The sequence below is a fragment of the Ranitomeya variabilis genome, chromosome 4, assembly GCF_051348905.1.
Source record: "Ranitomeya variabilis isolate aRanVar5 chromosome 4, aRanVar5.hap1, whole genome shotgun sequence".
Lineage (NCBI taxonomy): Eukaryota > Metazoa > Chordata > Amphibia > Anura > Dendrobatidae > Ranitomeya > Ranitomeya variabilis.
In genome coordinates, this window is record NC_135235.1 from 56,680,812 (window position 1) to 56,696,699 (window position 15,888).

At 43.5% G+C, this 15,888-nt stretch overlaps 1 protein-coding gene across 1 annotated transcript in view; it reads right to left on the reverse strand.

Annotated features, from left to right (window-relative positions):
* Positions 1-15,888, reverse strand: part of DNTT (DNA nucleotidylexotransferase) — a 463,694-nt gene that overhangs the window by 290,501 nt on the left and 157,305 nt on the right. The window contains exon 7 of the mRNA XM_077258544.1: positions 12,698-12,830. Within this exon, the coding sequence (XP_077114659.1) occupies positions 12,698-12,830 (133 nt within the window). The remainder of the gene's footprint in view (positions 1-12,697; positions 12,831-15,888) is intronic.

Here is a 15,888-nt window from a genome sequence, read left to right on the forward strand (position 1 = left end):
GCTTGAAAAAACCGGAACCAGGATCAGAGGACAAGAGCACAACAGATTAGCTCTGATATCAACGATGCCAGGCATTGAACTGAAGGTCCAGGGAGCTTATATAGCAACGCCCCTGAACTAACGGCCCAGGTGAGGATATAGGAAAAGACAGACGCTCCAGAGTCAAATCACTAATGACCACTAGAGGGAGCAAAAAGCAAAATCACAACAGCTGACCCAAAGTCAGACTACAGGATCATCAATGAGGCCAAATCGTAGGCCCTCTTAGACATGTGCAGCACCCCAGGTGACCGGTTGCTGCAGTTCCTTCGGGGAAGGTAATGTCATGCTCAGAGGCAATGGAGTTCTTTTCACCAGTTAAAGCACACACATGCAACACATTCTGAATCCAGGCCAGTAGGGGAGCTCAAGACCTGGATTCAGGGGAGCTTCCCTAAGCTACATGTATCCTGACCTGGAGGAGGAGTTAAAGTAGTTGGACAGAGACACTGAAGTGGAAGAACGTCTGGAGCAGACGTGAGAGGCCTGGCAGCCACGAGGGAGCTGCAGCCTCTGGGAAAGGAGAAACAACCTGGAAGGGTTGTATGTGGAGTAGCCAGAAGGGAAGGAGCACAGGAGAGGAACAGGGCTCAGAGGGGAACTGTGACCAGGCACCCTCAGAGCCATAGCGCAGAAGCCAGGTACCAGGAGCCCGAGGAATTAGTGGAACCATACGACACTTGGCAGAACCGCAGGGCATAAGATCAAATGGACATTGCCCACACCACACCTGAGACGCAGTAGCACCTGAGGAGCCCGGGGCATGATAAAGTCCCTGTAAAAAGGCTCAAGCTGCCCGTCATGCAGGTACCTGTCTCAGGACAGGGGGAAGAGAGGACTCTGCAGGAAGCTTCAGGCAGCAGGGACCTCAGCTTTAACGGCTCTAGTTGGAAAGGCTCACGGACCTCTACTGGAACAAGGGAACACTCCATTGCCTCTGAGCTGACCGGACCACCATCATCCGTGCCTGGTACCCTGAACTGTGGCCAGTCAACTACAGTAAATTGGTTAAAGACTTACAACTTGTCTCTTCTATTCATTCATCGACACATACCTTCATCATGGCCACGCACCATAGGACCCCTGGGGACCCCACTTCACCTGTGGAAAGTGTAACACCTGTGCTGCCACAACATCCCCCAGGGGACCCCTTCAATGCAGCCTTGGTCCCACTACTGACCGAACACCACAGGTAGCATCATGACAGACTTATAAACATTTTCCCTTTAAAGATCATTCCCCTTTAACGTTGAGCCCCAGGGCCACGGACCGGGTCGCAGCCACCCTGACATACCCCTTGAGACTGGACCCGGTACCGAGACCCCACTGCCCTGGCTGGGCGACTCACACGAATGCGCGGAGAAGAGAATGCACACTGGTCATGAGCTTAAGCAATTCTATTTATTGCCCTGTAAGCAGTTTTCTTAAACCATGTACAGACAAAGTAACACTCCATGTACAGTTCCCACTGGAAATTCCACCAGTCACCTCTTTTCAGAAGTACTATATGTCATGATAACTTTCAGCTATCATGCCTTTCCCAGAATACTACCGATAACGGCGCAGTTTTTCAGAACATCACATATGAGATAAGAAAATATTAGACCAAATATTAAACCTTGAAAAATCTTAAACATAATATTAGACCAGATAATATTAAACAAAATATATTACTGAGAATAATATTAACTCTTCTATATCATTACATACTTACACAGATACATAGCTAGACATATGCCCACCAAGTTCAGCCAAGGGATGAGAGAGGACAATTTGTTGACCATTTATAGTCCATCAGAAGTTTTGACAGAAGAAAATGCTCTGAAGAAAGTTGTAGTTTCTTTAGCCTCTTTTATACAAGGCTGTATATAGTAGGATGCTTTTTTTAAATTTGGATTTTTATTATGACACAACATTGTGAAGACATCTCAGACATTATTCAACAACACAAGGAACAGTTACCATTTGGAAGCACTTGATAAAGTCTTAAAAGTTTAAGCTGCACAATGGAATACTTTGAATCTATAGGATGTGACTAAACCATAGACACCTGGTACATTACAGTTACTATAGAACAGGATGGGTCATACTATCCATCATCTAAACAAGATCACAGAGAACAAATCCATGAATGTGGAAGAAACGGAACCTATTGTAATTTCTAAAATAAAAATTGATGTTTAAACTTGTAGCAAATCTGCGTTATTGCAAGCTATTTTACTAAACTGCTGCCACGTGCATACAATCCCAGGTAATTTTAAAAAGTAACTCAACTTATCACATTGAAAAAAAGTCTAAAAGCACACAGCTCAGATGACAGATGTGCACTCTTCCTGCGCAGGCATACTGATTTGCCCTGTTGAGGGCAGAGCAAAGTACTGCAGTGCGCATGCGCCAGGAAAGGTCAGAGAGGCCCAACGCCTGCGCACTGCAGTACTTTGCTCTGCCCTCAACAGGGAAAATCAGTACGCCTGCGCAGGAGCTGCGACAGGAGGCAAAAAAGAGGACGTCATCACATGAAGATGGGAGGCACTGGACCCAGACCGCGGTGCCCATCGGACCCGAACCGAACCGCGACCGCCCCTGAGTGAGTATAATCTAACTCGTTTTTCTTATCTTTCATGTTACATCGGGGGCTTATCTACAGCATTACAGAATGCTGTATATAAGCCCCTGGTGGTGGTGGCCTTAGCTTATAGGCAAAAAATGGGGTGACAGATTCCCTTTAAGGTCACTTGCTCTCAGCTCAGGTCAAAGTGCCTAGTGGATGTCGGATGTGGATATCATGGTATTGAGCTGACTCCACACTGTATCTGTGCACATACCCTGTTGTATATATTATGAGTTTCCCCCAGCTTACACTGAAAACTGCCATAGTGTCCTATTCATTAGACAGAAGTCGAAAATGTATTATTTTAGCTGTCTGGCCAGTATTTGTCTGCATACTGTTGGTTTCACTATATAGGAAAGCGCAGCAGATTGTACTTTAATATATAGTAGGACATTGCAATGTAATGTAAACCAATGAGTAAACTTTTTTTTATAAAGAGTATGGTGGGTGAATGCTTAGGCAGTCATCCTAACTGTGGACACTGTCGGGTGGATACCTTCTGAGCGTTTGCACCCAACCATTTGTACTTAGCCTCAGTTGATTTTTCAGGACACAAAATTTTGCTCTTCTTATATACCTGCCACAATTCATACCAACATGATGTGAGAAATGAGTGCCTCAAACAAGAACACATCATTAATATTTATCCTAGAATAAAAATATCTACATATACATCTAATATATACAGAAAGACATACAGTTTCCTCATCACCCTATCACTTCTAAATCCCCTACACCTCTTTGCAAACTGACAACCCAACAATCCAAGAGACCTTGAGAAGAACAAGAGTGCCAACTGTTGTGAATTTACCTTTTGGCTCCCTCTAGTGGTTACTAGTGATTTGACTCTGGGTATGTCATTCATCCCTTGTATGCTCACCTGGGTCGTTAGGTCAGGGGTGTTGCTATATAAGCTCCCTGGACCTTCAGTTCAATGCCTGGCAACGTTGTAATCAGAGCTAATCTGTTGTGCTCTTGTCTACTGATCCTGGTTCCTGCTAAATTAAGCTAAGTCTGCTTTCTTGCTTTTTGCTATTTGTTTTTGTTTGCATTTTTGTCCAGCTTGTACATAATCTGTATCCTAACCTTGCTGGAAGCTCTAGGGAGGCTGGAGTTCTCCCCCCGGGCCGTTAGACGGTTCGGGGGTTCTTGTATCTCCAGTGTGGAATTTTGTTAGGGTTTCTGTTGACCATATAAGTTATCTTACTACATTCTGCTATTAGTAAGTGGGCCTCTCTTTGCTAAACCTAGTTCATCTCTGTGTTTGTCATTTCCTCTTACCTCACCGTTATTATTTGTGGGGGGCTTGTATCCGACTTTTGGGGTCTATTCTCTGGAGGCAAGAGAGGTCTTTGTTTTCCTCTTCTAGGGGTAGTTAGTCCTCCGGCTGGCGCGAGACATCTAGCGACCAACGTAGGCATGTTCCCCGGCTACTTCTAGTGTTGGCGTTAGGAGTAGTTATATGGTCAACCCAGTTACCACTGCCCTATGAGCTGGATTTTTGTACGTCGCAGACTTACTTGTTCCTCTGAGACCCTCGCCATTGGGGTCATAACAGTTTGCCAGGCCAGTATTAAATGTTAAATGCATTGCAGAAGCGGGATAATAAGAAAGAAAGTTCTGAGTTTTTTTTTCTCTCTCTCATTTTTTTTTCTTGTCCCCTTTACCTCTGAGTGGCTTGTGTTTGCTGCAGACATGAATGTCCAGACCTTGATTACAAGTGTGGATCAGCTTGCTGCTCGTGTGCAGGGCATACAAGATTATGTTATCAGAAATCCTATGTCAGAACCTAAGATACCGATTCCTGAACCGTTTTCCGGAGACCGATTTAAATTTAGAAATTTCAGGAATAATTGTAAATTGTTTTTGTCCCTGAAACCCTGTTCATCTGGAGACTCCGCTCAGCTAGTAAAAATTGTTATTTCTTTTTTACGGGGCGACCCTCAGGATTGGGCTTTCTCGCTGGCGCCAGGAGATCCGGCATTGGCTGACATTGATGCATTTTTTCTGGCGCTTGGTTTGCTTTATGAGGAACCCAATCTTGAGATTCAGGCAGAAAAAGCCTTGCTGGCGATGTCTCAGGGCCAGGACGAGGCTGAAGTGTATTGCCAAAAATTTCGGAAATGGTCCGTGCTGACCTAGTGGAACGAGTGTGCATTGGCTGCAAATTTTAGAAATGGCCTTTCTGAAGCCATTAAGAATGTGATGGTGGGTTTTCCCATTCCCACAGGTCTGAATGATTCTATGGCCCTGGCTATTCAAATCGACCGGCGGTTGCGGGAGCGCAAGACCGCAAATTCCCTCATGGTGTTGTCTGAACAGGCACCTGATTTAATGCAATGTGATAGAATCCTGACTAGAAATGAGCGGAAAATTCATAGACGCCAGAATGGCTTGTGTTACTACTGTGGTGATTCTACACATGTTATCTCAGCATGCTCTAAACGTCTTACTAAGGTTGTTAGTCCGGTCGCCATTGGTAATTTGCAACCTAAGTTTATTCTATCTGTAACTTTGATTTGCTCACTGTCATCGTATCCTGTCATGGCGTTTGTGGACTCAGGTGCTGCCCTGAGCCTTATGGATCTGTCATTTGCCAAGCGCTGCGGATTTGTTCTTGAGCCATTGGAAAATCCTATCCCTCTTAGGGGTATTGATTCTACGCCATTGGCAAAAAATAAACCGCAGTTTTGGACACAGGTTACCATGTGCATGACTCCCGAACATCGGGAGGTAATACGTTTTCTTGTTCTGCATAAAATGCATGATTTGGTTGTTTTGGGTTTGCCATGGTTACAGACCCATAATCCAGTCTTGGACTGGAAGGCTATGTCAGTGTCAAGTTGGGGCTGCCATGGAATTCATGGAGATTCCCTGCCCTTGTCTATTGCTTCTTCTACGCCTTCGGAAGTTCCGGCGTATTTGTCTGATTATCAGGATGTCTTCAGCGAGTCTAAGTCCAGTGCACTGCCTCCTCATAGGGAATGTGACTGTGCAATAGATTTGATTCCTGGCAGTAAGTTTCCTAAGGGGAGACTGTTTAATCTGTCGGTACCTGAACATACCGCGATGCGTTCATATATCAAGGAGTCTCTTGAGAAGGGGCATATCCGTCCTTCTTCTTCCCCTCTTGGTGCGGGATTCTTTTTTGTGGCCAAAAAGGACGGATCTTTGAGGCCTTGTATTGACTATCGGCTTTTAAATAAGATCACTGTCAAATTTCAGTATCCTTTGCCGCTGTTGTCAGATTTGTTTGCCCGGATTAAAGGTGCCAAGTGGTTCACCAAGATAGACCTTCGTGGTGCGTACAACCTTGTGCGCATTAGGCAGGGCGATGAATGGAAAACCGCATTCAATACGCCCGAAGGTCATTTTGAGTACTTGGTGATGCCATTTGGGCTCTCTAATGCCCCTTCAGTTTTTCAGTCCTTCATGCATGACATTTTCCGGAAGTATCTGGATAAATTTTTGATTGTTTCTCTGGATGATATTCTGTTTTTTTCTGATGATTGGGACTCGCATGTGGAGCAGGTCAGGATGGTTTTTGAGATTCTGCGTGAAAATTCTTTGTTTGTAAAAGGCTCAAAGTGTCTCTTTGGTGTACAGAAGGTTCCCTTTTTGGGGTTCATTTTTTCCCCTTCTGCTGTGGAGATGGATCCAGTCAAGGTCCGAGCTATTCATGATTGGACTCAACCCTCGTCAGTTAAGAGTCTTAAGAAGTTCTTGGGTTTTGCTAACTTCTACCGTCGTTTTATCGCAAATTTCTCTAGTGTTGTTAAACCGCTGACGGATATGACCAAGAAAGGCTCTGATGTAGCTAACTGGGCTCCTGCTGCCGTGGAGGCTTTCCAGGAGTTGAAACGCCGATTTACTTCGGCGCCTGTTTTGTGCCAGCCTGACGTCTCACTTCCCTTTCAGGTTGATTGGGGCAGGGGCCGTTTTGTCGCAGAGAGGCCCTGGTTTCTCTACTATGAGGCCTTGTGCCTTTTTCTCTAGGAAGTTTTCGCCGGCAGAGCGAAATTATGATGTGGGCAATCGGGAGTTGTTGGCCATGAAGTGGGCATTTGAGGAGTGGCGTCATTGGCTCGAGGGTACTAAGCATCGTGTGGTGGTCTTGACTGATCACAAAAATCTGATGTATCTCGAGTCTGCTAAACGCCTGAATCCTAGACAGGCCCGCTGGTCATTGTTTTTCTCCCGTTTTGACTTTGTGGTCTCGTATTTACCAGGTTCTAAGAATGTGAAGGCCGATGCTCTGTCTAGGAGCTTTGTGCCTGATGCTCCTGGAGTCGCTGAACCTGTGGGTATTCTTAAGGAAGGAGTTATCGTGTCTGCTATTTCTCCAGATCTGCGACGTGTGTTGCAGAGATTTCAGGCTGGTAGGCCTGACTCTTGTCCACCTGACAGATTGTTTGTGCCTGCTAGATGGACCAGCAGAGTCATTTCCGAGGTTCATTCCTCGGTGTTGGCAGGGCACCCGGGAATTTTTGGCACCAGAGATCTGGTGGCCAGGTCCTTTTGGTGGCCTTCCTTGTCAAGGGATGTGCGGTCATTTGTGCAGTCCTGTGGTACTTGTGCCCGAGCTAAGCCTTGTTGCTCTCGTGCCAGCGGGTTGCTCTTGCCCTTGCCTGTCCCGAAGAGACCTTGGACACACATCTCTATGGATTTCATTTCGGATCTTCCGGTGTCTCAGGGCATGTCTGTCATCTGGGTGATATGTGATCGTTTCTCCAAGATGGTCCATCTGGTTCCTTTGCCTAAGCTGCCTTCCTCTTCTGATCTGGTTCCTGTGTTCTTCCAGAACGTGGTTCGTTTGCACGGCATTCCTGAGAATATTGTGTCGGACAGAGGATCCCAGTTTGTTTCCAGGTTCTGGCGATCCTTTTGTGGTAGGATGGGCATTGATTTGTCATTTTCGTCCGCTTTCCATCCCCAGACTAACGGACAAACGGAGCGAACTAATCAGACACTGGAGGCTTATTTGAGGTGTTTTGTCTCTTCTGATCAGGATGATTGGGTGACCTTCTTGCCGTTGGCTGAATTTGCCCTTAATAATCGGGCTAGTTCCGCCACCTTGGTTTCGCCATTTTTCTGCAACTCTGGTTTCCATCCTCGTTTTTCCTCGGGACATGTGGAGCCTTCTGACTGTCCTGGGGTGGATTCCGTGGTGGATAGGTTGCAGCGGATCTGGAGTCATGTGGTGGACAACTTGAAGTTGTCACAGGAGAAGGCTCAGCGTTTTGCCAACCGCCGCCGCGGTGTGGGTCCCCGACTTCGCGTTGGGGATTTGGTATGGCTGTCTTCTCGATTTGTTCCTATGAAGGTCTCCTCTCCCAAATTTAAGCCTCGCTTCATTGGTCCTTACAAGATATTGGAAATCATTAATCCTGTATCCTTTCGCCTGGATCTTCCGGTGTCGTTTGCCATTCACAACGTATTTCATAGGTCCTTGTTGCGGCGGTAAGTTGTGCCTGTGGTTCCTTCTGCTGAGCCTCCTGCTCCGGTGTTGGTTGAGGGCGAGTTGGAGTACGTGGTGGAGAAGATCTTAGATTCTCGTCTCTCCAGGCGGAGGCTTCAGTACCTGGTCAAGTGGAAGGGCTATGGTCAGGAGGATAATTCCTGGGTGGTCGCCTCTGATGTACATGCGGCCGATTTAGTTCGTGCCTTTCACGCAGCCCATCCTGATCGCCCTGGTGGTCTTGGTGAGGGTTCGGTGACCCCTCACTAAGGGGGGGTACTGTTGTGAATTTACCTTTTGGCTCCCTCTAGTGGTTACTAGTGATTTGACTCTGGGTATGTCATTCATCCCTTGTATGCTCACCTGGGTCGTTAGGTCAGGGGTGTTGCTATATAAGCTCCCTGGACCTTCAGTTCAATGCCTGGCAACGTTGTAATCAGAGCTAATCTGTTGTGCTCTTGTCTACTGATCCTGGTTCCTGCTAAATTAAGCTAAGTCTGCTTTCTTGCTTTTTGCTATTTGTTTTTGTTTGCATTTTTGTCCAGCTTGTACATAATCTGTATCCTAACCTTGCTGGAAGCTCTAGGGAGGCTGGAGTTCTCCCCCCGGGCCGTTAGACGGTTCGGGGGTTCTTGTATCTCCAGTGTGGAATTTTGTTAGGGTTTTTGTTGACCATATAAGTTATCTTACTACATTCTGCTATTAGTAAGTGGGCCTCTCTTTGCTAAACCTAGTTCATCTCTGTGTTTGTCATTTCCTCTTACCTCACCGTTATTATTTGTGGGGGGCTTGTATCCGACTTTTGGGGTCTATTCTCTGGAGGCAAGAGAGGTCTTTGTTTTCCTCTTCTAGGGGTAGTTAGTCCTCCGGCTGGCGCGAGACATCTAGCGACCAACGTAGGCATGTTCCCCGGCTACTTCTAGTGTTGGCGTTAGGAGTAGTTATATGGTCAACTCAGTTACCACTGCCCTATGAGCTGGATTTTTGTACGTCGCAGACTTACTTGTTCCTCTGAGACCCTCGCCATTGGGGTCATAACAGCCAACTGGTGATCACGCATTTTTTTCAGCATTATTATTTATCACATAATTTATTCACTATGGGCACTTGGGCTCCTTCTTTTTTATGTCAAGAATAGCAATTATTGGCATTCGGTGGCATTTTAATACTTGGTACTATGCTGCTAAGAGGCCAGGAAGAAAATGAACAGATTCCAGATTTGGTACTGTAGTTTGTAACGTCTGTGTCTGCCACTATATTGCAAAGCCACAGCAGCTCTGCTAACCTTGGATGAAGGAACAGTACATGGTCCCGAAGTTGAATTTTTGTTTTACCCTATCACTTTAAAATGAACCTGTCACTTGCCTCAAAAAATTGTATTAAAGACCTTATGAAAATCCCTGGGTTCATCATATTCTGCTGTATTTTTCTGTTTTGCGTGGCATCACGACATCGTAAACATATTCACATTTGTTGTTTTTGTAGCTCAATATGTGAAATCTCATCTTGCAGTACAACTGGGTGTTTCTTTAGCGTTCCCTCAGATACTGCAAATCACAGCTCAACATTCTAGCAATCTTAGAGTCTTTCACACCTCTCTCCCAGGCCCTGTGATTGGCAGCGCCTAGGAGGGAGCTGTGAAAGTGCACATGCCCAGAGAAGATTCTGAAGAAACTCCTAGTTGGACTGCAAGCAGAGATTTCACATGGTGCACTACAAAAGCAAAAAAAATCAATATCACTGCAATGGAGCTATGCAGCACAAAATGGAAAAGAGAGGCATAATCAGAGGATCTAAGGGATTTTTACAAGTTATGTAAGTCTTCTTTAATTGCCTCTTCATGCCATTCTCAAATTATATAAATAAAAATGTGCAAATATTAAATATTAATCTTTACATGCAACATTATGTTATGTTCTAGGTTAGCCTTTAGAGAGACATTTTACAATACTTTACTACTATATTAGCAAAACCTCTAAAAGTTAAGAAAAAATATTTCTTGGTGTGGATCTTAATATTGTCTCCAGCCATTATAAATTTAAATAATATATATCAGGCAAAATCTCAAATTGTATATATTTATTCCCTCATCACCAGTTTCAGCTCATCTCAGTAAAAGCAGAGAAATAAATGTGATATATCAAGTCAATAAAAGGCACAGCATAGATGCACTAATAGGCCATGTTAGCGAACGCAGGTAGATAAACATCAGTTGCCAATGCTACTTCTGAAAAAGCCGATGATGAGCTACTAAATAATGCACACACATCTGTAGGCAGGAAAAGAAAGTCTCTGTACTAATAAATAAATGAGTGTTATTGTTATTGAGGAATAGTTATAGGACATCATTATTTTTGCATGTTTTATAAATATTTACTATAATACCACAATGTATTATTCTCACATTCATCCTCGGAATTATAGTATAGAAAAAATATATTTAATGTAAGAGTGATCACGTGATGACCGCTGGAACATGCAAGCAGAGAGTAATCCTGACATTGTGCATCGGCATGATCTACTCCCTAATGAAAATAATTCCTGGACTGGTTTAGTGACAGCTTCACTGGTAGTCTAGGTGCTAAACTGGTCGGTGTCAGAATCCTCGATGGATTACTGTATTGACAGGGCCACTGCCCAGATGTCTGCCATTGATATGGTCAAGGTTAACCACCCTACTGGTCTGCAGCATCCCAGGTGTTTTGTGGTACAAGGACGTTATTATAGCCATCTCTGGTAGCTTAGTACAATAAGGGGTTAATATCAGCATCTTTGGTGGTTTGAAGAAAGTGATTTGTGCCAGTGAAAATACCAGGCTCAAATATTGGGCAGGCCAGTCACAGTTGGGTAGTGTCCCTAGTTTCAGCTGGAAAATCATTTGATCCCAAATCGAGAGATGCAAAGAGCAACTTCGAGAGTTGATGCACCCTTAAGTTACATGGTCTTACATGCATTTGAATGGTTGCCATTGTATTTTTCTTGGAGTGGGTGTTAAAGAGCAATGGTTACATGTCTACAGCAATGGTCACATGGCTATATTGTTATTTTTTGTCAGCTGGAACCTTGATGTGGAAAAGCTGGAAACTAGAGTTGATGTAAAATATTTAGCAGAGCCCAGTCAATCAGCCACACCATTAATTTGTGGTCACTAAACTGGAGCCATGAGAAATGCCGCTTACCTAATGGCATCCAAGGAAGCTCATTTGATTAGTCAGTCTGGTACGACATCAGTGTGGTGAGGTGGCACAAGCTGGCTACTCAAAAGAAGAGCCACGGGTGTCATCAGGTAAACATCTGTTCTCAGGGCTACCTTCCAGAGGCCACAGATTAATGATGTGACCAACGGACTGATTCGAATCAGCTTTACCATACACCCTTGTCTCCTGCAAACACCTTACTTTTTAGACATCTGTGTTGACTACTTACTACCCTTTCGATGACAATCCTAAATCTTAGTTCCTTTTACACCTTTTTTAAATAATTACATCCATTCTGCAAGGGAGAGGGGGTGATCCAACTCAAATCAACAAATAAAGATGCACTCTGTAATGCTTTAGCATGCAAACATGAAATATATGAAATTGTAATTACATTACTGTTCTAGAAAATGAGTCAAAATGAAGATACTTAGCACATAAATTGGCCAGTTCATGTGTAGAGATGAGTGAATATGTTCGGAAACGATCACCGAATCTGAATTTGCCATATTCGGGCCATATTGGCTCCCTATTCATGCTTTTTCTGAACATATTTGTTCATTTCTACTTCTTTTGACTCCAATGGCGTTCCAATGGCCTTCAGCTATGTTCAGCGAATATTGCAAAATCCAGAATTGCTCAACTCTATTCATGTGAGCCCAACAGCCAACGACAAGGCAATCCTCTTTGCTGGGAACCTAACCTAATATGATAGCTCTCCTGGGCCCCAACCACTGTGACACCAAACGACCCCAAGAACAGGGCTCTGAAATCCCTCCTTTGGTTTGAAGAAGGGAGTTGCACTGCTGTATTCATTGTCTATGGTAGTGTTGGAAAAAAAGAAGTGCTATAATCATCTACAGTATGTCTGTCAGGCCCCGTTCTCAGGATCAATTGAAATCCCAGTAGATTGGCCCCCACCAATCCATGAGTTATCACATTTATTATGATAATGTAAAAGTATTAATCCTATAGTTACAAATTAAGAAGATGTTGCCCTATATTGAGACCATGAGTTTCCATTTAAATGGCTTATGAAAACCACAATATACATGTTGTGAAAATTTTGCAAATATTTTACTTATTCACTTTAATATAGGGAAATTGATTTAATTGTAACTTTTTTCTACAACTTTTCTCTTCCTCTGTTCGTAGTTGTTTGCTTTACAGCCGATGCCCTTTCAAGCAGAACAGAACAATATTGTATTCTGGCCTTGTAAACAACCTAAATGCGTTTTATGTATTCTAGAATTGCATTGTGCAAATGTTGAATAATATTGTTATGAAACATCTGTTCATCAGCGGTGCATGTACAAGGTTAATATATTGCTGCCAAGTTCTAGAAATATGTCTGCTGCTGTTGCAATGAAAATCTTGTCAGGATCACATTACCTTCGAAAGCCGCCAGTGATTGTCACAATTGCATCTGGCACAAACTCACAAATAATATTCCTCACTAGGTGCTCCACCGCATCAGCCTCCGTCTTTGATACATAACTAGAGATGTCCTCATAGTAAAGTAGTCCTGCAAGGCAATAAGATGTCATGGGGTAAAGTATCAACGCTGACTGCAATATGTAGACTGATGTTATACAATTACAAATTGTCATCTTTCTGTAATTATTAAAAAAGATTACATATTGACTTGAAATAAAAAAAGAGATTTCCACACAAAGAAATGTCAAGAAAAAAAAAAGCTTTGGGGTTGGTTCATTAAGATAACACCTTCACAAGTCGCAAAATTTTTGCACAACTCGGAAGTTGCGCAAAAAAATTTGCTACTTTTAGCGTTTATGAAACAGTACAACTGACGTCAATTTTTGGCAGCGGTTCACGTTGGGTAACAGAAACATCTAATTCATTGAGCCACTTAATGAATCGGGTCAGTATACTCCAAGGAGCGCTCCATTAACAATAGAGTGCATACACCTGTCTTAAAGCGAACCTGTCACCAGGTTTGGCTGCTATAAGATGAGGTCACTGCCTTTCAGGGCTTATCTACATCATATCACAGGATAAGTAATTATAATCCTACTGGACATAAACAATAATATGACTGAGCCTGCCATATCTACAGTAATAATATAATTCCATAATGTTCCATAGTAATGATATTTGGTCTACAGAAATTACTGTATATGATCCCACCATGTTTATAGCAATTATATAACCCCCTATAGCACTATGTACATACAATTGCTCATTTTGCCTTTCTACCCATATAGTTATTCTCTTTTCCTTTAGGTCTATGACATAACATTATTAAAAACTGACTAGCTGAATCCTTCTAAGCTCTATGTAGAAACAGGAGGTCAATTTTCCCTATGTGACCTGGTAGTGGTTTTTCCAATATAAGCCCATGCAGCATGAGAATGAGGCTCCTTAGGCTTTCACTGTAAAGGAGACTTCCAGCTCACTCACAGAGCATGGAGTCAGCTGGCTAGTTGCAAAAATGTTTAAGCCATCCACCAGCAACAAGGTGACCTCCATTCAATTGACATGGATGACAATTACTGAAGTTGACTGATGATGAACAAGAATGCTCGTCAGTGCTCAATACTTGATCGAGCTTCCGGGTGCTCGGGTAGGCTCATTACTCGATCAAGTATTGCAGCTGTTAGTCAGCCAATAAACATGCTGGGATTGCCTGCCATAGACGGTAATGCCGGAGCCATGTTGGCTACTGGTATTACTGTAATTGGCCGGTTGCATCACATCATCGGGTCTCCTCTGGAAGCAGATAAGGTAGAGTCGATCTAGAAGGGAGAGCTTGGATTAGAGCAGGCATATATGCCATGTTTAATTGCTGTTGCAGTACTTGTATACTGCTGCTGCACCATTAAAACAAAAGGCCTTTTCAGGGCTACATATTTTTTTTTCTCTATTAATACCGGAAAGTTTGTAGGCATACATTATATACCTAATTTAAAATGCGCAAGGTGTGCAGTAAGTGATGTGGAAGTGGACATGCTGCTGATGGTGCACGCAGGGATCGAGGCCGTGGGTCAGGTGAAATTCAGCCTACTGTGGGAGCACAAAAAACATGCTCATCCATGAGACCTAGCTTCCTGTCCCACTTTGCAGAAGGGGAGCGGGACAGCAGAACAGTGCAAACAGGTGGTCGGTTGGATGGCAGATAATGCTTCCAGCATGTTTCCCAGCACCACACTGTCTTCCACATGGTTCAGTCTCACTAGCCAAGAGTGTGGACCACACAATCCTCACCCTGATCTTCCTTCCTACCACCATGGCGAGCACCAGGAAAGAAGTGATCCCACACTCGGACACTCCGACGAGCTCTTTACATTTTCATTTATTGATTCTGGCCTCTAGCCCTGCACTTTTCAAGAGAGGCATAAGGAGATTGTGTGTAGTGATGTTTAAATATTTGAGCAGCCACAGTTAAAAAAAGATGACAATGGGAAACGGCAATTAGTGTATCAAGAGGTTGATGATGAGGAGACACAGTGCATGAGGCCCTCCTTTATATCTAATACAGGGTTTGAATGAGTCCCTCTTCATTCTAATTTTTGGTAGTTCTTGTGTTGTCCGCATAGGCTTTGTGAGTTTCAGAGTCATAGAATCATAAAATGTTAGAGTTGGAAGGGACCTCAAGGATCATTGCGTCCAACCTCCTGCTTAATGAAGGATTCACTAAACCATCTCAGACAGATGTCTGTCCAGACCCTGAAGACTTCCATTGAAGAAAAACTCACTACGCCTCATGGCAGCCTGTTCCACTCATTGATCACCCTCACTGTCAAAAAGTTTTTTTTTTTCTAATATCTAATCTGTATCTTCTCCATTTCAGTTTCATTCCATTGCTTCTCGTGTTTCCATGTGCAAATGAGAATAATGAGGATCCCTCTACACTGTGACGGCCCTTCAGATATTTGTAGACAGCTATTAAGGCTCCTCTTAGTCTACTTTTTTCAAGCCAAACATTCCCAGATCCTTTAACCGTTCCTTGTAGGACATAGTTTGCAGTCTGCTCACCATCCTGGTAGCTCTTCTATGAACTTGCTCCAGTTTTTCAATGTCTTTTTTATAATGTGGTGCAGAGAACTGAACACAGTATTCCATCCTTCATAAATTAATGAGCATGTCACAAACACCACATCGTCAGATAAGGAAGTAAAATGTTAAAATTACATTTACCTGTGACTACCGGTGGGTGTAGTTTTATTTCCCCCCCCCAGTATGTAATCTACTGTACTCATAGGTGACAGGGAAATACGGTGAGAGATGGCATCTTTTTTTTCATCTTTTTTAATTTTGCCTTATATACAAGTCATTATATAGGAAATAATGTTTCCAAACATTTTTTTTCCTGTAAAATCCATTTTATCTTCAGTTTTGTCTGTCTTTTTGTCACTTGGTAAAAGTTGCATAATACTCTGACAACTTTGTAGAGATGCATCCAGGCAGTTTCCTCTTGCTGTTCCCATTCCTTTTGAGCGCTGTTTCCATCCATTTTTAGTGATTTCCCTGCCTCCTCAGCCCTCCTGCCAAGGACTTCCGGAAAAATGCTTGAGTTTCCTTTTGACTTTCATTATGCTCGGTGCTCCAGTCAAGCCCATCCA